Raw genomic sequence first — 20,876 nt, 5'->3', positions numbered from 1 at the left:
ATGTTAAATGTAAAAGGCCAAGTTAATGGGACCTGTGAACTTCCAAGCTCTTATGTGATACACGTCAAATCAATTGCTGATCTGAAGGTGCTTGGGTTCAAGAGGGCAACTACAGAATCTTTGGATTCTGATCATTGCATTAGAATTAACTACAAATAAAATCTTACCAAATAAATCAAATTACCCAGAGCATTCCCTCCTCATGTTCCATGGCAGAATTATCCCATAAATTAGTAAATGGTAATGCATGCAACAAAAAGATGCCATATCACTGTACATAAACATCTGCTTTCCTCATGCAAAATGCCTAAAAAAAAAGTGACAATAAATTTTTCTAACAGCATAATTTTACATTAGCTCAGTCACTGAAACTCTTATGCCAAATTCCAGAATTCTGTGAGTAGAGGATATTCTAAAACTTTTGAAAGATTTCCGGCATAAATATTCAAAAGCCCAGCACTGCTAATTTGTTTTCTAAGAACTAAACTACAGAGGCTTATTCCTTGCTGTGGTTCCTTGTTCTTCTGATAATGGAGGAGAATAGACCGGTTTTTGGAGGAGGTCCCACCAATATTGGGGCTTGATTCTTGTGGGTAATTTTTATCTAGGGGAGGGAAAGAAAAAAAACAGTTATCCCTTTAGCTAACTCAGCTTCTTTATCATATTTTTACAAATATCCAAAGTGACTGAACCACTTCAAATCTTAAAATGTAGTTTCTGAACCTTCAGATGACCAAGGATTGAAAGATCAATATGGAAATACATTTTGTTACAACTGACATTTGCTTATATCATAAACAAATTAATTTATAGTCCTAGTTACAACACATAAATTGTAATTATACAGGCAATCCATATTATTAATCATATATAATAAGAACACGGCAACATGCTCTCTTACTACAGGAGCATAAGATTTATAACCTGCCCTTTTATCACTGCTTGTCACTTGAATATTTTGCATAGCCACATGGTAAAAAAGAATTCAAAAGCAGGAAAGGACACATTGTATGTTGGGGACACCAAGCTAGTTTCCCATTATTAAGATATACACTGTATCATAGCATGCCTTATTTATTCCCCTAATCAGATTGTTCTTCTCTTTTAACACGAGCCATGATACTTAATTTCAAAATAACCATTAGGAATGAAAGTCAAAAGTTAACATAGAAAAAAAGGTCAAAAATGATGAACTAGCATTCTAATTTGTTAATTAATTGGTAATAGAACAGAATCAAATATTGAAAAGCCTGTTTAAAACACTTTGAAAGACTGCTCTAAAGCCACTCATTTTGATTTCTTTGATATAAAACTACGAATCACCTTAAATGAGACAACCTTAAAGTATATTATGTCTGCAATTTTCTCTAATTCAAGTCTAAATTAGAGAGGACATTTTATGAATGTATGCTATGCTCAAAGCTAATTGAAACCAATTATCAAAGTGGCATTTTGTCTGTGACTTTAAGATACATTGTAAGATAATAAATGATTCTCATTATGTAATAAAAAGGTCACATCTTGCCTTTGGGCTAGTGACACTAAGAGTTTTTCAAAAGCAATCTGAGACATTTTCTTTAGTGAACTACAACTAATACAAGAACCATCACTTATTAAATATCAGTTGTCACCTGCATAGTATCCACATCAGAAATGGGTATTTCTTTCAAAAGAAACACAGCCTCATTAAAAACTGCAAAAAATCTCTCTCTTAAAGTGCATACCTGACATTTTCAAGGTAAAATGAATATTCTTCACTTGTCATTCACTAATAGTGATGAAACAAAAATGTACATCACGTGGAGAGGCTCATTAAAATATAGAACAATCCTTTTCTTGGGGATGGAAATTTACTTTACAATCTAAGGAGACATACATATAAAAATCTCATCAGGATGAGGGGGTTTATTTAACTCTATGGGAATTTTAGCTTACTCTTCACATGTTTGTTGCACTGCAACCTAATATGTAACTTTAGTATGTTACTGTTTGTTAGCATGAAATTTAGTGTATGATTCTCTTTTCCTCACAGTCAACCTAGCTTCAGGCACCAATCTGGGGACCAGATCAGCATAGCTCCATTGATGCCAGCTGATGACCTGGCCCTGTGAATTTATCTCATCGGTTGCCGTCACCAGTCAGACATCATATGTAGGTGTTATGTTTGGGCACGGGGGTTGTGGGATGGCCTCTTTTAGGAACACGCACTGCATCTGAGATCCAAATCCTCTTGACTTTCATGGAATGCTGCAAATGCTATTTTCTCATGCTTTCCTGGAGACCGTGGGTTCAACGTGAAGTGAAAGCACTGAGTGGAGAAATCATTTAGCTCTGTTGCATTGGAAGAATTTAATATGACCCTTGGGTCAATGTGAATGTTTTTGTGATTATTTTGACAAAGCAATGCACGTGGACTGATTATCAGAAAATTAAAGAAAAAATCTTTCTAAAAGATGCAAAGTTAAGTTGCAGCTATAGGAAAAACATGAGAAAATGCTTCTGCTTGGAAAACTTTATATTTTAAGAAAAACACAAAACAAGCAGAAAACAAAGCTCCAACCAAACAGAAACTGTAAGCAGCCAAAAGTACTACCAGTAGTTTATGATGCATTTGATGAAAGGTCGGTATATAACACTATGGGTAAAATTCTGGCTCCACTGAAATCACTGGCAAAACTCCCTCTTACGTCAATTTCACCCAGGATTTCACCCTGTAAATTTGTAGTCCTAATTCAGAAGTTTTATAGGGCTGAGACATCAATAAATGGCTCCAGGGAAAATGTAGCATTAGAAATTTTAAAATAATTTTTGCAGCCCTGAGAAGTGCAGCTAATGATATACTTGCTAAAAGGAAAACCATACCCAATTTAAAGAAGAGCATAACTCTTAAAATTAGATATAGTAATTGCTCCATATTTGAAGATAGTAATGTTTGCTAATAAATGAGACGTCTGAGTCTGTCATATTAAACATGTTTATATATACATAAATAAAATATAAAATGGGCATTTATGTTTTTCAGGAGCACGTCAGAGCTTCAAAATCTGCCTTGAAGCCACAGTAACACAAAGCATCCAGTAAATTAAATGCACTTGGGAGTACTAAGTTTAATGTATTAACTGTGTTTCTTAGATCAAATCGTTTTCCTTTTATGTTATTGAGTTCTACAATGTGTGCTTGTTATATGTGTGTTCCTAACATCATAGTACACTTAAATAAGAGGTAATCATTGCCCTTCCAATGAAAAGAGAATGTGGTGTTATAAATACAGGAATTAATCAAGACACTAATTAATAAGAAACTATAAATGATAATCCAAATATTTTAACATAAACTGAGAGTAACAGTCAACTCTACACCTCAGAGGATACAAAGTTAAATTCAAATATGAACAGGGTGAGACATGTACGTGGGTAACAGGTGGCCACTTGGCTCCACACTTTCAGCAGGGAGGTTTACAGGATTATCCCGAAGGGTATGTCTACATTACGGGATTATTCTGATTTTACAGAAACCGGTATTTGGAAACAGATTGTATAAAGTCGAGTGCACGCGGTCACACTAAGCACATTAATTTGGCAGTGTGCGTCCATGTTCTGAGGCTAGCATCGATTTCCGGAGTGTTGCACTGTGGGTAGCTATCCCATAGTTCCCGCAGTCTCCCCCGCCCATTCAAATTCTGGGTTGAGATCACAATGCATGATGGGGCAAAAACAGTGTCGTGGGTGATTCTGGGTAAATGTCATCAGTCAATCCTCCCCCCATGAAAGCAACGGCAAACAATCATTTTGCGCCCTTTTCCCTGGATTGCCCTGGCAGACGCCATAGCATGGCAACCATGAAACCCGTTCAGACTTTTTTCACTGTCACCGTATGTCTACTGGATGCTGCTGACAGATGCGGTACTGTAGTGCCACACAGCAGCATTCACTTGCCTTCGCAAGTTAGCAGAGACGGTTACCAGCCCTACTGTAATGTCTGCTGCTTTGCAAGTTGACAATGATGGTTACCAGTCATACTGTACCGTCTGCTGCTGTCATGGGTGCCCCTGGCTGGCCTTGGTGAGGTCGGCCGGGGGCGCATGGACAAAAATGGGAATGACTCCCCCGGTCATTCCCTTCTTAAAGTTTTGTCTAAAGGTAGAGTCAGTCCTGCCTTGAATATCAGGCAAGCCTACTAAAGAACCAGAGAGGCAAATGGCCACTCTGGGTCAGAGTCCCAGACATCCCGCTGAAATGATGAGCTGCATGCCATTCTAGGGGGTGCCCCTGCAACAACCCCACCCGTTGCTTCCCTCCTCCACCACCCCTCCTGGGCTACCATGGCAGTTATCCCCCCATTTGTGTGATGAAGTAATAAAGAATGCATGAATAAGAAACTGACTTTATTGCATCTGCAATCAGAGATAAAAGGCGGGGGGAAGCAGCCTCCAGCTGCTATGATATTCCAGGCAGGAGTGAATCTCCATTAGACAAAGCTTAAAGAAGGGAATGACCGGGAGTCATTCCCATTTTTGCCCAGGCGCCCCCAGCCGACCTCACCGAGGCCAGCCAGGAGCACTCATGGGATGATGAGGATGCCGGCTATCAGTCATATTGCACCGTCTGCCATCAGGAAGGGAAGGGGAGGGAATGCTGCTGTTTAGCGCTGCAGCATCACGTCTGCCAGCAGCATCCAGTAGACATATGGTGACATTGAAAAAACACAAGAAACTATTTTTTTCCCTTTTCTTTCACCGGGGGGTGGGGGAGTGGGGCTGACAACATATACCCTGAACCACCCGTGACAATGTTTTTGACCCTTCAGGCTTTGGGAGCTCAGTCAAGAATGCAAATAATTTTCGGAGAGTGCAGGAACTGAGGGATAGCTAGAGTCCTCAGTCCCCTCTCCCTCCCTCCCTCTGTGAGCATCCATTTGATTCTTTGGCTTTCCGTTATGCTTGTCTCAGCTCCTTAAGTTTCATGCAGCACTGTGTTGAGTTCCTGTTGTGGCCTCTGTCTATCATAGCCTTGGAGATTTTTTCAAATGCTTTGGCATTTTGTCTATTGGAACGGAGTTCTGATAAAACAGATTCATCTCCCCATACAGAGATCAGATTCAGTATCTCCCGTACGGTCCATGCTGGAGCTCTTTTTTGATTCTGGGACTGCATGGTGACCCGTGCTAATCAGTGCTCCACACTGGGCAAACAGGAAATGAAATTCAAAAGTTTGCGGGGCTTTTCCTGTCTACCTGGCCAGTGCATCGGAGTTCAGATTGCTGTCCAGAGCGGTCACAATGGTGCACTATCGAATTGAGGCTACACTAACCCTAATCCGAAATGGCAATACCGATTTCAGCGCTACTCCCCTCGTCGGGGAGGAGTACAGATACCGGTATTAAGAGCACTTTATATCGATATAAAGGGCTTCGTTGTTTGGACGGGTGCAGGGTTAAAGTGAATTAATGCTGCTAAATTCAATATAGCCTTGTAGTGTAGACCAGGCCACAGACTAGGGGTTTGTATGCCACTCCTCTCCCTGCTGCTGGGGCAGGTGTGACTGGGCAACACTACATCATAACTATCCCCCAAAGTGACTGAGACCATAAGAACATAAGAACGGCTCTGTTGATTTGTTTCCTTATTTCCTCGTACGGGTATTGTAGTTTTGAGAATGCTTGGTGGAGATGCCATCAGCACTCCCAGCTATCTCCATGACACCACAGATTTCCTGAGGAAACTACAATGCATTGGTGACCTTCCAGAAAACACCATCCTAGCCACCATGGATGTAGAGGCTCTCTACACAAACATCCCACACACAGATGGAATACAAGCTGTCAGGAACAGTATCCCTGATGATGCCACAGCACAACTGGTTGCTGAGCTCTGTGCCTTTATCCTCACACACAACTATTTCAAATTTGATGACAATATATACCTCCAGATCAGTGGCACTGCTATGGGCACCCGCATGGCCCCACAATATGCCAACATTTTTATGGCTGAGCTGGAACAACGCTTCCTCAGCTCTTGTCCACTCACGCCCCTTCTCTACCTACGCTACATTGATGACATCTTCATCATCTGGACCCATGGGAAGGAGACTCTGGAAAAATTCCACCACGATTTCAACAGCTTCCACCTCACCATCAACCTCAGCCTGGACCAATCTACACAGGAGGTCCACTTCCTAGACACCATGGTGCAAATAAGTGATGGTCCATTAACACCACCCTATACCGAAAACCTACCGACCGCTATGCCTACCTTCATGCCTCCAGCTTCCATCCCGGACACTCCACATGATCCATTGTCTACAGCCAAGCACTGAGGTACAACTGCATCTGCTCTAACCCCTCAGACAGAGACCAACACCGACAAAATCTCCACCAAGCATTCTCAAAACTACAATACCCACACAAAGAAATAAGGAAACAGATCAACAGAGCCAGACGTGTACCCAGAAGCCTCCTACTGCAAGACAAACCCAAGAAAGAAACCAACAGGACTCCACTAGCCATCACATACAGTCCTCAGCTAAAACCTCTCCAATGCATCATCAGGGATCTACAACCCATCCTGGACAATGATCCCACACTTTCACAGGCCTTGGGTGGCAGGCCAGTCCTCACCCACAGACAACCTGCCAACCTGAAGCATATTCTCACCAGTAACTGCACACTGCACTATAGTGCGTCTAACTCAGGAACCAATCCATGCAAAAAACCTCTATGCCAATTCTGCCCACATATCTACACCAGCGACACCATCACAGGACCTAACCAGATCAGCCACACCATCACCGGTTCATTCACCTGCACGTCCACCAATGTAATATATGCCATCATATGCCAGCAATGCCTCTCTGCTATGTACATCGGCCAAACTGGACAGTCTCTATGGAAAAGAATAAATGGACACAAATCAGATATTAGGAATAGCAATATACAAAAACCTGTAGGAGAACACTTCAACCTCCACACAATAGCAGATCTTAAGGTGGCCATCCTGCAGCAAAAAAACTTCGGATCAGACTTCAAAGAGAAACTGCTGAGCTTCAGTTCATCTGAAAATTTGACACCATCAACTGAGGATTAAACAAAGACTGTGAATGGCTTGCCAACTACAGAACCAGTTTCTCCTCCCTTGGTTTTCACACCTCAGTTGCTAGAAGAAGGCCTCATCCTCCCTGATTGAACTAACCTCGTTATCTCTAGCCTGCTTCTTGCTTGCATATATATATACCTGCCCCTGGAAATTTCCACTACATGCATCCGACGAAGTGGATATTCACCCACGAAAGCTCACGCTCCAAAACGTCTGTTAGTCTATAAGTTGCCACAGGACTCTTTGCTGCTTTTACAGATCCAGACTAACATGGCTACCCCTCTGATACCTAACAGGCAATGATCAAGTGATTTCTCTCCTGCCATCCATCTCCATCCTCTGACGAACAGAGGCCAGGGACACCATTCTTTACCCATCCTGGCTAATAGCCATTTATGGACTTAGCCACCATGAATTTATCCAGTTCCCTTTTGAACATTGTTATAGTCCTAGCCTTCACAATCTCCTCAGGTAAGGAGTTCCACAAGTTGACTGTGCACTGCGTGAAGAAGAACCTCCTTTTATTTGTTTTAAACCTGCTGCCTATTAATTTCATTTGGTGACCCCTAGTTCTTGTATAATGGGAATAAGTAAATAACTTTTCCTTATCCACTTTTTCAACATCACTCATGATTTTATATACCTCTATCATATCCCCCCTTAGTCTCCTCTTTTCCAAGCTGAAGAATCCTAGCCTCTTTAATCTTTCCTCGTATGGGACCCACTCCAAACCCCTAATCATTTTAGTTGCCCTTTTCTGAACCATTTCTAGTGCTAGAATATCTTTTTTGAGGTGAGGAGACCACCTGTACACAGGTTTCAGAGTAGCAGCCGTGTTAGTCTGTATCCGCAAAAAAAACAGGAGTACTTGTGGCACCTTAAAGACTAACAAATTTATTTTAGCATGAGCTTTCGTGAGCTAAAGCTCACTTCTTCGGATGCATAGAATGGAACACCTGTACACAGTATTCTCTATCCCCTTTTTAATGATTCCTAACATCCTGTTTGCTTTTTTGACCGCCTCTGCATACTGCGTGGACATCTTCAGAGAACTATCCACGATGACACCAAGATCTTTTTCCTGACTTGTTGTAGCTAAATTAGCCCCCATCATATTGTATGTATAGTTGGGGTTATTTTTTCCAATGTGCATTACTTTACATTTATCCACATTAAATTTCATTTGCCATTTTGTTGCCCAATCACTTAATTTTGTGAGATCTTTTTGAAGTTCTTCACAATCTGCTTTGGTCTTAACTATATTGAGTAGTTTAGTATCATCTGCAAACTTTACCACCTCACTGTTTACCCCTTTCTCCAGATCATTTATGAATAAATTGAATAGGATTGGTTCGAGGACTGACCCTTGGGGAACATCACTAGTTACCCCTCTCCATTCTGAACATTTATCATTTATTCCTACCCTTTGTTCCCTGTCTTTTAACCAGTTCTCAATCCATGAAAGGATCTTCCCTCTTATCCCATGACAACTTAATTTACGTAAGAGCCTTTGGTGAGGGACCTTGTCAAAGGCTTTCTGGAAATCTAAGTACACTATGTCAACTGGATCCCCCTTGTCCACATGTTTGTTGACCCCTTCAAAGAACTCTAATAGATTAGTAAGACACGATTTCCATTTACAGAAACCATGTTGACTATTGCTCAAGAATTTATGTTTTTCTATGTGTCTGACAATTTTATTTTTAACTATTGTTTCGACTAATTTGCCCGGTACCGACATTAGACTTACCGGTCTGTAACTGCCGGGATTACCTCTAGAGCCCTTTTTAAATATTGACGTTACATTAGCTAACTTCCAGTCATTGGGTACCGAAGCCGATTTAAAGGACAGGTTACAAACCTTAGTTAATAGTTCCGCAACTTCACATTTGAGTTCTTTCAGAATTCTTGGGTGAATGCCATCTGGTCCCGGTGACTTGTTAATATTGAGTTTAGCAATTAATTCCAAAACCTCCTCTAATGACACTTCAGTCTGTGACAGTTGCTCAGATTTGTCACCTACAAAAGCCAGCTCAGGTTTGGGAATCTCCCTAACATCCTCAGCCGTGAAGACTGAAGCAAAGAATCCATTTAGTTTCTCCGCAATGACTTTATCGTCTTTAAGCGCTCCTTTTGTATTTAGATCATGAAGGGGCCCCACGGGTTGTTTAGAAGGCGTCCTGCTTCTGATGTACTTAAAAAACATTTTGTTATTACCTTTGGAGTTTTTGGCTAGCCGTTCTTCAACTCCTCTTTGGCTTTTCTTATTACACTCTTGCACTTAAGTTGGCAGTGTTTGTGCTCCTTTCTATTTGCCTCACTAGGATTTGACTTCCAATTTTTAAAGGAAGTCTTTTTATCTCTCACTGCTTCTTTTACATGGTTGTTAAGCCATGGTGGCTCTTTTTTAGTTCTTTTACTGTTTTTCTTAATTTGGGGTATACATTGAAGTTAGGCCTCTATTTTGGTGTCTTTAAAAAGGGCCCATGCAACTTGCAGGGATTTCACTTTAGTCACTGTACCTTTTAACTTTTGTTTAACTAACCCCCTCATTTATGTATAGTTCCCCCTTTTGAAATTAAATGCCACAGTGTTGGGCTGTTGAGGTGTTCTTCCCACCACAGGGATGTTGAATGCTACTGTATTATGGTCACTATTTGCAAGCGGTCCTGCTATAGTTACCTCTTGGACCAGCTCCTGCGCTCCACTCAGGATTAAATCTAGAGTTGCCTCTCCCCTTGTGGGTTCCCGTACCAGCTGCTCCATGAAGCAGTCATTTAAAGTATCGAGAAATTTTATATCTGCATTTCGTCCTGAAGTGAAATGTTCCCAGTCAATATGGGGATAATTGAAATCCCCCACTATTATTGGTTCTTAATTTTGATAGCCTCTCTAATTTCCCTTAGCATATCATCATCATATTACTGTCCTGGTCATGTGGTCGATAATAGATCCCTAATGTTATATTTTTATTAGAGCATGAAATTTCTATCCATAGAGATTCTATGGAACATGTGGATTCGCTTAAGATTTTTACTTCATTTGAATCTACATTTTCTTTCACATATAGTGCCACTCCTCCCCCTGCATGACCTGTTCTGTCCTTCCGATATATTTTGTACCCCGGAATGATTGTGTCCCATTGATTGCTCTCAGTCCACCAGGTTTCTGTGATGCCTATTATATCAATATCCTCCTTTATCACAAGGCACTCTAGTTCACTCATATTATTATTTAGGCTTCTAGCATTTGTGTACAAGCACTTTAAAAACTTGTCCCTGTTTATTTGTCTGCCCTTTTCTGATGTGCCAGATTCTTTTTTATGTGACTGTTTATCATTTGATCCGGCTCTTATATTATCCTCTTCCGTCCTCTGCTCCTGACTATAACCTGGAGATTCTCTATCATCAAACTCTCCCCTAAGAGAAGTCTGTGTCCGATCCACATGCTCCTCTGCAGCAGTCGGCTTTCCCCCATCTCCTAGTTTAAAAACTGCTCTACAACCTTTTTAATGTTTAGTGCCAGCAGTCTGGTTCCACTTTGGTTTAGGTGGAGCCCATCTCTCCTGTATAGGCTCCCCCCATCCCAGAAGTTTCCCCAGTTCCTAATGAACATAAACCCCTCCTCTCTACACCATTGTCTCATCCACGCATTGAGACTCTGAAGCTCTGCCTGCCTACCTGGCCCTGCACGTGGAACTGGGAGCATTTCTGAGAATGCCACCATAGAGGTCCTGGATTTCAGTCTCTTCCCTAGCAGCCTACATTTGGCTTCCAGGACATCTCTCCTACCCTTCCCTATGTCATTGGTACCTACATGTACCATGACCACCGGCTCCTCCCCGGACCAGATGCAGATGGGCAAGAAAGAACAGCCCTTAAGGGTGCTCTAACACTATGGGTGGTGAGTATCATAGGCTGGGGGAGGCTGAGCATCCCCAAAGAGCCAGGCGTGGCCCCATCCACACTCAGCCCCATGCTGCTTCCCACTTTGCAGCTTAGTCTTCACCCTTACCGTGGCCCGGCGGGGGGGGGGGCCCTACCCACCCGCCCAGTGCTGCGGGGAGACTGGGGACTCACTGCCTGCCCATCTGGCACTCTGGAGCTGGGGCAGCCTGGGGTGGGGGGTTCTCGGCTCCAGGAGAAGGGGCAGGGCTGGGGGCTAGCCTCCTTCAACAGTTCACACGCTGCCCATGTCTAACACAGTGCAGAGGACTACCCCGCACAGAGAGGCCATAGGATAAGAGAAGTGCAAAGGTGAGTTTTAAGCTCTCTTTGTGTCCTCTCTTCTGGCTTGGGCTGTGTAAATTTGGGCCAAACCAATGGTTTCAAATAGAGCTGTGACAGTTCTTTTAAACAATTTCTTAACAATATTATTGTGCAAAATGCAATCACATCTAATCAGTCTGGCATTAATTAAGCTCTAATAATATACTCTAGTCTCTCTCTTAAGTAGTGTGATCTGTTTCCCCTTCACACAGGTAGATTGGAAAACATTATGGTGTCACCATAATTCTTAAACATACTGCGAAAATGACAGAGCTGCAAAATTAAAATAAATGATTAATAGCATTTTTTTCATGTTTTGTACTAATAGGTATCACTGAGCTTTTAAATTAATAGAGCTGTCAAGCTCAGGGTTGTTACAGATCGAGCGCAGAACTAAAATGGAAATTATGTATTCCACAGACACCTAAAGATGACACTTTGGAATATTTTAAATTTTAATTAGTAGGTGCAATTGTTCCCCCTCCCCCAAGTTACTGCAAATTAATTGGCAATTAGTCACAACTAATTTTTTCTTAACAATTTGAATTGGAAAGATAGGTGCATTATGGTAGCATACTTGTTTGAAGTGCAGAAAGCACACATGCAGTAAATTGCATTGTCAATTACAAAAAACTACTATTGTGAAATTAAGAAAAATTATGCATAGGTAAACAAAACTAATGTGCAGTGTAGCAGTGAACGGAAAAAATAATTCCCAACTGCACTGTAAGGTGTCTGAACCTTAAAGAAAGAAAGAAAGAAAGAAAGAAAGAAACCCAGCAGCAAACAAACAAAACAAACAAAATCCCAAAAAACCTCAGGGCTAGAAACAGAAATTCATGCAAATTGTCATTATAACAAGAGAAACTTTTTACAGGTTGGCATCAGTTTATATGTTAACTATTTAACTACTGCTGGATGGTTTCCCCTATCATCAACTGCTATAGAGCCAGGAAACAATCCTGCTGCCACTGAAATCAAGGACAAAAGTCCCACTGCATTCAATGAGATTAGGCCCTAATGGCTTGAGAGATCTATGGGTTGGAATTGCAACTACAGCTCCTCTGTGCCTGCTGCATGGGGTGTTGGAGCCAGCGGATCTATGTAAAAGCAGGTCTGTGGCCCCTCCCTTAGCTACGCATAGACCCTTTCCACGATGAGTAAGAGGCACAAGATGGCTGGCCCTTAGTCTCCCTGCCCCTAGATGGGGCTTAAATAATGAGGTAGACCTTGGGCTGGCTTTCTGCACAATGGTTCAATTACACTCTTAAAGAGTAAGAGAAAGGCAGGAAAAAAATTCATACATAAATTCATTTAAACATAAATATTCAAACCTCTTTTCCAGGGATGATCAAAGCAATGGTATAATTTTCTGGTGCCATGTATTATGAATTCTTATCATGAGAAAAAAATATCATGCCATTGTAATAAATTTCTCATTGTTAAATAAACCCTATCAACACCAATCGACAGAAAGCATGTAACTTGCTTTGTGACAAATATCAATGAGATTTTTAATTTCTTGCAATCCACTAAAATGGCCCTGCCAGTGGACTAGCATTTCTTCCATTCCTTCACAGAGGAACTATTCTTGCATCTACCATAAATGTCTCTTTTTTCCATTTTTAATCTAGTGATATTGGCTGCTTGAGATTCAGATTTTTTACTTACCAAATCAAGAACAGATGAAAGAAGTGAAATTGCTGTTTTTTGTAATTAAGACAGAATATTCTTAGAGATTTTTCAAAACAATGCTAAAGACAGTTGTAGGTAAATGGAAATATTATTTTTCTGGTGCCCGAAGACAGAAATTTATCAAATTAACTTGAGAGCCTTTGAAGATTCATTACTATTAATGACCAGTTTGGAGATCAAGTGAGACCATAAATATATTTCATGTCACTATATTTTGGCTGGATGAGCTGTGATAGAATTTCCTCTTCAGCTAATTATCAAAAATGTTCAATGTAACTACTAATGTTATAATTTTTCCTTCACAAAAATTTAGGCCCCGATCCTGAAGCTTGTTCTTCTTGAGTGGCCGCAGTGGATTTCCAGACAAGCATAGCAGCCTGGCTATGTGCAACATAATGCAGAATTGAGGCCTGAGATTGTAAGATATTTAGGGCAGGAACTGTCTTTTTTATATATGCGTACAGTGCCTAGCACAATGGGGCTCCCATACTTATTGGGAACTCTAGGTGCTATCACAGTACAAATAATAATTTTTAGCTTTCATATTCTCTATGTTATTAGAGCTATAGGGTGAAATCCTGACACTATTTAAATCAATGGCAAAACTCTCTTTGACTTGGGGGGGGGGTCAGATTTCACCAAAAAACCATGGGCCCAAATTTTAAAAGATATTTAGGTGCCTAACTCCAAAGGCTCCTAAATACCTTTAAAAATCTGGGCATAAGTAATTCAGACGGCTAAAGCAGATTTCAAAAGTGACTTTGGCACTTAGGATCAAAAGTTAAAAGGTATTTAAGTGCCTAAAGATACAGCTATGTGCCTGATATGATTTTCAAAAGCACTAGGTGCCATACTACCATTGAACCAGAACACAGTCAACGCTGGAGGGAGAGGGAAAGATGTGAAGACAGATGGGACTCACTCTGTGTATGTGTGTGTGTGTGTGTGTGCGAGATAGAGAGGGAGGAACTCCTCTTCATCTTAAAAGAAATGAGTGTGTGGGTGTTTGTGTGTGGGTGTGTGTCTGTATTGAACTCTTCTTCATCTTAAAATAAATGATAATTTACTTTTGGTTAAGTCAGAGGGACAACCTCAAGGTAAACTTTACTGAAGTCTGTACTACAGGCAAAAAACTCATGATTTCTATACTAGTCTCCTGATATTTTTTTCTGAAGTTTGCAATCCTGGGGCTCAAACAGTTTGTTCACACAGTTACAGTTAGTAACACTTTTTGTGTGTGTGCGCTTGAATAGAGAAAGCTACATAGTCTATGAACAGATGCTCTCTGATTTCCAGAAAAAAATCTTTCTGAAGCAGAGCCTTGGAAATATGATCTCAAATCAAACAAAGATGTCTAAAACTCCTTCCTTTAATGTTAACCTTGGATACATATCTGACCACTTAGAACCAAGACAAGGAGAAAGTCTAACAAGAGTTGTAAATTTTGTTTTTGGTGCCACAAATATTTTTTGTGCATGGAGACACAGAGAACAGTTCAGGCTAAATTTATGAGACTGCAGGGAGCAACAGCACTCTTTCAGCAGAAGAAATAGGGGAAATATTTCTTATAATATAAATGTAAAAAATAAAATCAAATAGAATCATTCTTCTGTGACTAAATTTATAGAGATTCTGCAGCTACTCGCCTTCATGAAATTTAAAGTCTGTGGATTAGTCTGCCCACAAAGGGAAATAAACATGATACAGTAAACCTGGGAAGGGGCTGCACACAAGAACGTATGCATTTTATGATAATTTTTAAAGGGTAGTTTGACTAGGCAACAAAATGGACTACGGTGTGTGGTGTTCTTGGCTGTAACCATGGGTCAGATGCTCCATGGATCAGACATTGGGGTGATTGTAAAAATGGTATGGCCAACATCCTTCCATGGGTTCTGAAAGTCCAGTGACTAGGGGCTTGGCTACACTGGAGAGTTGCAGCGCTGGTGGTGGGTTTACAGCGCTGCAACTTACTCACTGTCCACACTTGCAAGGCACATACAGCACTGCATCTCCCTGGCTGCAGCGCTGGCTGTACTCCTGCTCTGCCTCAGGTATAACTATTGCAGCGCTGGTGATGCAGCGCTGCTCCGCCAGTGTGGCCACCAAAAGCGCTGTTTTTGGCCTCCAGAGGTATTTGGAGATATCCCAGAATGCCTGTTCAGCCACTCTGCTCATCAGTTCGAACTCTACTGCCCTGGCCTCAGGTGATCCGCCCTTTAAATGCCCCGGGAATTTTAAAAATCCCCTTCCTGTTTGCTCAGCCAGGTGTGGAGTGCAATCAGTGAATCTTTCCAGGTGACCATGCCTCCACGCGCCAAACGAGCCCCAGCATGGAGCAATGGCGAGTTGCTAGACCTCATCAGTGTTTGTGGGGAGGAAGCTGTGCAGTCCCAGCTGCGCTCCAGCTGTAGGAATTACGATACCTTTGGCCAGGTATCAAAGGCCATGCCGGAAAGGGGCCATGACCGGGACACGCTGCAGTGCAAGGTTAAAGTAAAGGAGCTGCGGAATGCCTACTGCAAAGCCCGCGAGGGAAACCGCCACTCCGGCGCCACCCCCACGACCTGCCGTTTTTACAAGGAGCTGGACGCGATACTTGGGGGTGACCCCACTGCCAATCCGACGACCACGATGGACACTTCAGAGTGGGGGGAGGAGCACGAGGAGGGGAGGGGGGAGGAAACCGAGAGTGAGAGTACTGGGGTGGGAGGAGACACCCCGGAGTCCCAGGAGGCATGCAGCCAGGAGCTCTTCTCAAGCCAGGAGGAAGGTAGCCAGTCGCAGCAGCCGGTACTTGGTGAAGGACAAGCAGAGGAGCGAGTTACCGGTAAGCGGCTTTTATTTTCAGGATGGAAATGTTTCAGGAGAGGAGGGGGGGTTAGGGCTGCATGCATGCATGCCTAGATGTGGAATAGCCCATTGACGTGGTCTATCACGTCGCGGTAATCAGCCTCGGTAATCTCTTCAAAAGTTTCAGCCAGAGCGTGGGCAATGCGCTTGTGCAAGTTTATAGGGAGAGCCAATGTGGTCCTTGTCCCAGTCAGGCTAACGCATCCGCGCCACTGTGCCGCGAGGGGTGGGGAGACCATTGCTGCACACAGGCAAGCTGCATAGGGGCCAGGGCGGAATCCGCATTGCTGTAGAAGAGCCTCCCGCTCTTCCCAGGTGACCCGCAGCAGCGAGATATCTTCCAGGAGTAACTCCTGTGGAAAATGTTGGGAGAGTGTTCAGTGCAGATGCCCCCTGTAGCTGTTTGCTGTCCCCAAGGCACAGAAACCCCTGCACAGCCCTGAAGCAATCAGTCCCCCTTACTCACCATTTCGTGGCTCCTGTTGGATTGTGTGCTCTGTTTGGTATGGGAAAAGTATACTAAAGTGAAGTGTAAACTCCTTCAGTGTGTGGGAATAACTGTCTGGATGAGATTATAAACAATGCTGCCTCTGTTAACTGTTGCCATTTTTGCCTTTCGAAAAGTGTCCTTGACTACTGGACTGCCCGTATCATCGACTGCTCAGAGGCTACAAAACCTCAGGAAGAAGCCACGAAAAAGCAACGAAGACATGCTGAAAGCAGTTATGGAGCAGTCTGCCAGAGAGAGTAAGAAAGTGCAGGACTGGAGAAAAAACCTTCAGGACTGGAGGGAAAGGGAAAGCAGGATCCGCCAGAGAAACGCAGCGGCTAAGAAGAAAAGCACAAAGCAGCTGATAAGCATCCTGGCGCGCAAAGCGGACTCTATCCAGTCACTCGTAGTCATGCAGGCAGAGCACTACCGTGCCGGCCCCCCCCATCTCAAAGTTCTTTCCCTTGTGCCCCAATGTCACAAGGGAACCCCCTTCCCCAGGATTCAGGTTCTTACCACCACCAGCTGCCCCCAACACCTGTACATTCACTAATCAGCCCTGAGAACTACGACCCTTACCCTCTGCACTCAACCCCCATCACCATGCAGTATTTTCATCCTGAAGTGCAGCACTCATTGCACAGCACTCCAGACAGGACATATTCAAACCTGTGACTGTACAGTCCACCACCCCACCCCCCTGCCCTTTTAGGTTCCCAAAATGTTGTGTGTCTGTCAATAAAGTTATTTTCTTTGAAAACAGTCTTTATTATCACAGAAATTGAAAGATATCGTAGCCCAGGAAAGAAACAGGCACTGCAAATCATTTTAGGAAAAACAGATTCCTACTAACATTGTAACCACTGCACTTCACTCCCGTGCAAGGCAACAAACATTACTGTTGGCTTTCAGCCTCAAATTCCTCCCTCAAGGCATCCCTAATCCTAATCCCTAATACTTGTAGCCCTTTGCTGGGCCTCTCTTGTAGCCCTGCTCTCTGGCTGTGCAAATTCAGCCTCCAGGCGTAGAACCTCGGCGGTCCATGCCTGACTGAATGTTTCACCCTTCCCTTACAAATATTATGGAGGGTACAGCACGCGGATATAACCGCAGGGACGCTGCTTTCCCCCAAGTCTAGCTTCCCATACAGAGATCGCCAGCACCCTTTTAAATGGCCAAAAGCACACTCCACAGTCATTAGGCACTGGCTCAGCCTGTAGTTGAACCGGTCCTTGCTCCTGTCAAGCTTCCCTGTATACGGTTTCATGAGCCAAGACATTAACGGGTAAGCGGGGTCTCCAAGGATCACAATGGGCATTTCGACGTCCCCTACTGTGATCTTCCGGTCTGGAAAAAAAGTCCCGGCCTGCATCTTCCTGAACAGGCCACTGTTCCAAAAGATGCGTGCATCATGCACCTTTCCAGGCCAGCCTGTGTAAATGTCAATGAAACGCCCACGGTGATCCACAAGCGCCTGGAGAACCATAGAGAAATACCCCTTCTGATTAACGTACTCGGATGCTAGGTGGGGTGGTGCCAGAACAGGAATATGCGTCCCATCTATCTCCCCTCCACAGTTAGGGAAACCCATTTGTGCAAAGCCATCCACAATGTCCTGCATGTTCCCGAGAGTCACGGTTCTTCTTAGCAGGATGCAATTAATGGCCCTGCAAACTTGCATCAAAACGATTCCAACAGTCGACTTTCCCACTCCAAACTGGTTCGCGACCGATCGGTAGCTGTCTGGAGTTGCCAGCTTCCAGACTGCAATAGCCACCCACTTCTCCACTGGCAGGGCAGCTCTCAATCTCGTGTCCTTGCGCCGCAGGGTGGGGGCAAGCTCAGCACACAGTCCCATGAAAGTGGCTTTTCTCATCCGAAAGTTCTGCAGCCACTGCTCATCATCCCAGACTTCCATGACAATGTGATCCCACCACTCAGTGCTTGTTTCCCGAGCCCAAAAGTGGCGTTCCACAGTGCTGAGCATTTCCGTGAATGCCACAAGCAATTTAGTGTCATACGCGTCAGGCGACTCAATATCATCATCGTCGGACTCCTCACTGTCAGTTTGGAGCTGAAGGAATAGCTCAACTGCCAAACGTGATGTGCTGGCGAGACTCATCAGCATATTCCTCAGCAGCTCGGGCTCCATTTTCCACAGAAATCGCGATGCACAGAAACCGTTGGGAGAGTCACAATGGCGCCAAACATGGACAGAAAAACAGTGACTGCTGGGATGTGAAGCGATGCATCACGGGGCGTTGGGACAGGAAGCGGAATGACCCGCACCCTTCTGTCCCCTTCCCACAACGCACGGCGCCAAAATGGGACAAGGTGCTCTGTGGGATAGCTGCTCATAATGCACCACTCCCAACAGCGCTGCAAATGTGGCCACACTGCAGCGCTGGTAGCTGTCGGTGTGGCCACACTCCAGCGCTTTCCCTACACAGCTGTATGAAGACAGCTGTAACTCCCAGCGCTGCACATCTGCAAGTGTAGCCAAGCCCTGGGAAAGCACAGGTCCTGTTGCTCTATAACCACAGATTTATCGCTACAAGAGGTTATGCAGTACCTCTTCACTCCAAAAGATTTTGTGAAATATCTCATGAGATTCCCCACTGTTCTGTCCTCACACAAACATCTATTTATATGGCCCTCCCCTCACTACAGTATCTGAGAGTCTCCCAAGTATTTAAAATAAGAAATGTAATAATCTCTTTCTTTTTCTTCCGTCTCAACCTGTAGAAGAAATAGCATGATTAAATTACAGGTTTTGTTTCTTTATGTTCGCGTGAGAGAGTGGGCGTGCTGTGTATCTGTGTGGGTGTACAGAAATTATGGAGCGTAAGCTAAGTCAATGTTGATAGCTACAGTTGTCTCTAATTGAAAAGGAGCAGTTTCTAACATTTAAGGAGATCTGAAATGAAAGTTTGATCATTAAAACTGGTTGTCATTTTTTATCATAGAAAAAATATTTCCCCCTCAAATTTCTTTTCCAGTTCTCTAGGCTATGTTGATAAAAGCATACTTACTGTGCAAGGGGTCTGCATCCATGGTTCTCCATCAATCTGCATGGGCAGCGACTTGCTGGTTCTAAAGTAAAATATTTAATTAGATGAATAAGAGTGTCTGGACAAAATTCATCAAGCTTATATTTTGAACAGAGATATATGAGGACAGAACAGGTGTGTGTAATCATCAGGACATTTATTGCCCACAAGTGTGCATGCAACTTCCACTGCTATTCCACCACAGAGCCGGTACATGACCCAGTGCCCCTACAAAAAAGTAATGCACTTATTTTAAGGCTTGGTACTCTTCTGTAATGTTATGTGCAAACATATATACTGTAGTTCAGGAACAGCCCCACGTGTACTTTTAGTATGCAAAACAAAAGTACACCAACCAGGCACAATGTGCTAAAAATATGCAGCTATTCCTTCATGACAGAGCAGAGTGCAGATAGTGGAACTTGACTTCTGCATGAACTTTAGGTATAAACCTACTTTATTAAATAAGAACATAATGAAGCTCTTTGGGGCAAGGAATGCCTTTTTGTTACATGTTTCAGAGTAGCAGCCATGTTAGTCTGTATCCACAAAAAGAACAGGAGTACTTGTGGCACCTTAAAGACTAACAAATTTATTTTAGCATGAGCTTTCGTGAGCTACAGCTCACTTCTTCGGTGAGCTGTAGCTCACAAAAGCTCATGCTAAAATAAATTTGTTAGTCTTTAAGGTGCCACAAGTACTCCTGTTCTTTTTGTTACATGTCTGCACAGTGCCTAGCACAATGGGACAGGGGCGCTTCAGTGCTACCACGGTACAAATAATAAAGAGAAGTCCATGCTATTCATAACAATTTTTAAACTACTGTTTATGAACCAAATAAGAAAACTCTTTCAGCCATACTAGTATTTTTTTATTAGCACTGGGAGGATATTCTCTTGCTTGCATCTACTCTGGGTTCCCTGCTCATACTCATATAGCAGTAAAGTAAATTCCAAGGAGTACTGTGTTCAGAGGCTTTGCCTTTAAGGATTAAACAATTAAAATGTTTAGTGCTCTAACATGATTTGCAGAATAACAGTTTTGTAGACCCAGCACTACTGGAAGTGATACACATCAGATAATTACATGAGCCTACAGGAATGTAAAGGCAGGAATCAAAATAATAACCTTGGGCACATCCAATTCTGCACCCATTTAAGCCAAGGGAAATTTTGTCACTCAAAGGCACTTCAGTGAGTGCAATACCCTCATCAGAAGGTAGGCTTTCACCTTCAGAAGTACCTGCACTTTTGAGGGAGTAACTGCTGTAATTTGTGGCCAGCGGCCAGGATGTGACAGGTAAAAGCAGGGGAGAATGTGCAAGTGGCCTCACCCAACAGCTGAGTAAGAGTCTGTCACATCTGGAGTCCCGACTTGTAGGAGAGCATAGGAATTGTTTCTTTGGTGTGCACCTGGGCACATGGCAAGCC

General features: G+C 43.1%; 1 protein-coding gene across 2 annotated transcripts in view; it reads right to left on the bottom strand.

The window, feature by feature from the left end:
* Positions 1-248: 248 nt before the first annotated feature.
* Positions 249-20,876, bottom strand: part of DGKB (diacylglycerol kinase beta) — a 534,249-nt gene continuing 513,621 nt past the window's right edge. For both annotated transcript variants that reach the window (XM_045008243.1, XM_045008242.1), the window contains 2 exons: positions 19,429-19,489; positions 249-604 (listed from right to left, as the gene is read on the bottom strand). In XM_045008243.1, coding sequence (XP_044864178.1) covers positions 497-604; positions 19,429-19,489 — 169 coding nt within the window. In that variant the 3' untranslated portion in view covers positions 249-496. The remainder of the gene's footprint in view (positions 605-19,428; positions 19,490-20,876) is intronic.

Source organism: Mauremys mutica, chromosome 2, assembly GCF_020497125.1.
Source record: "Mauremys mutica isolate MM-2020 ecotype Southern chromosome 2, ASM2049712v1, whole genome shotgun sequence".
Lineage (NCBI taxonomy): Eukaryota > Metazoa > Chordata > Testudines > Geoemydidae > Mauremys > Mauremys mutica.
Note: the sequence above shows the minus strand (reverse complement) of the source record. Positions and strands in the feature narration are given on the sequence as shown.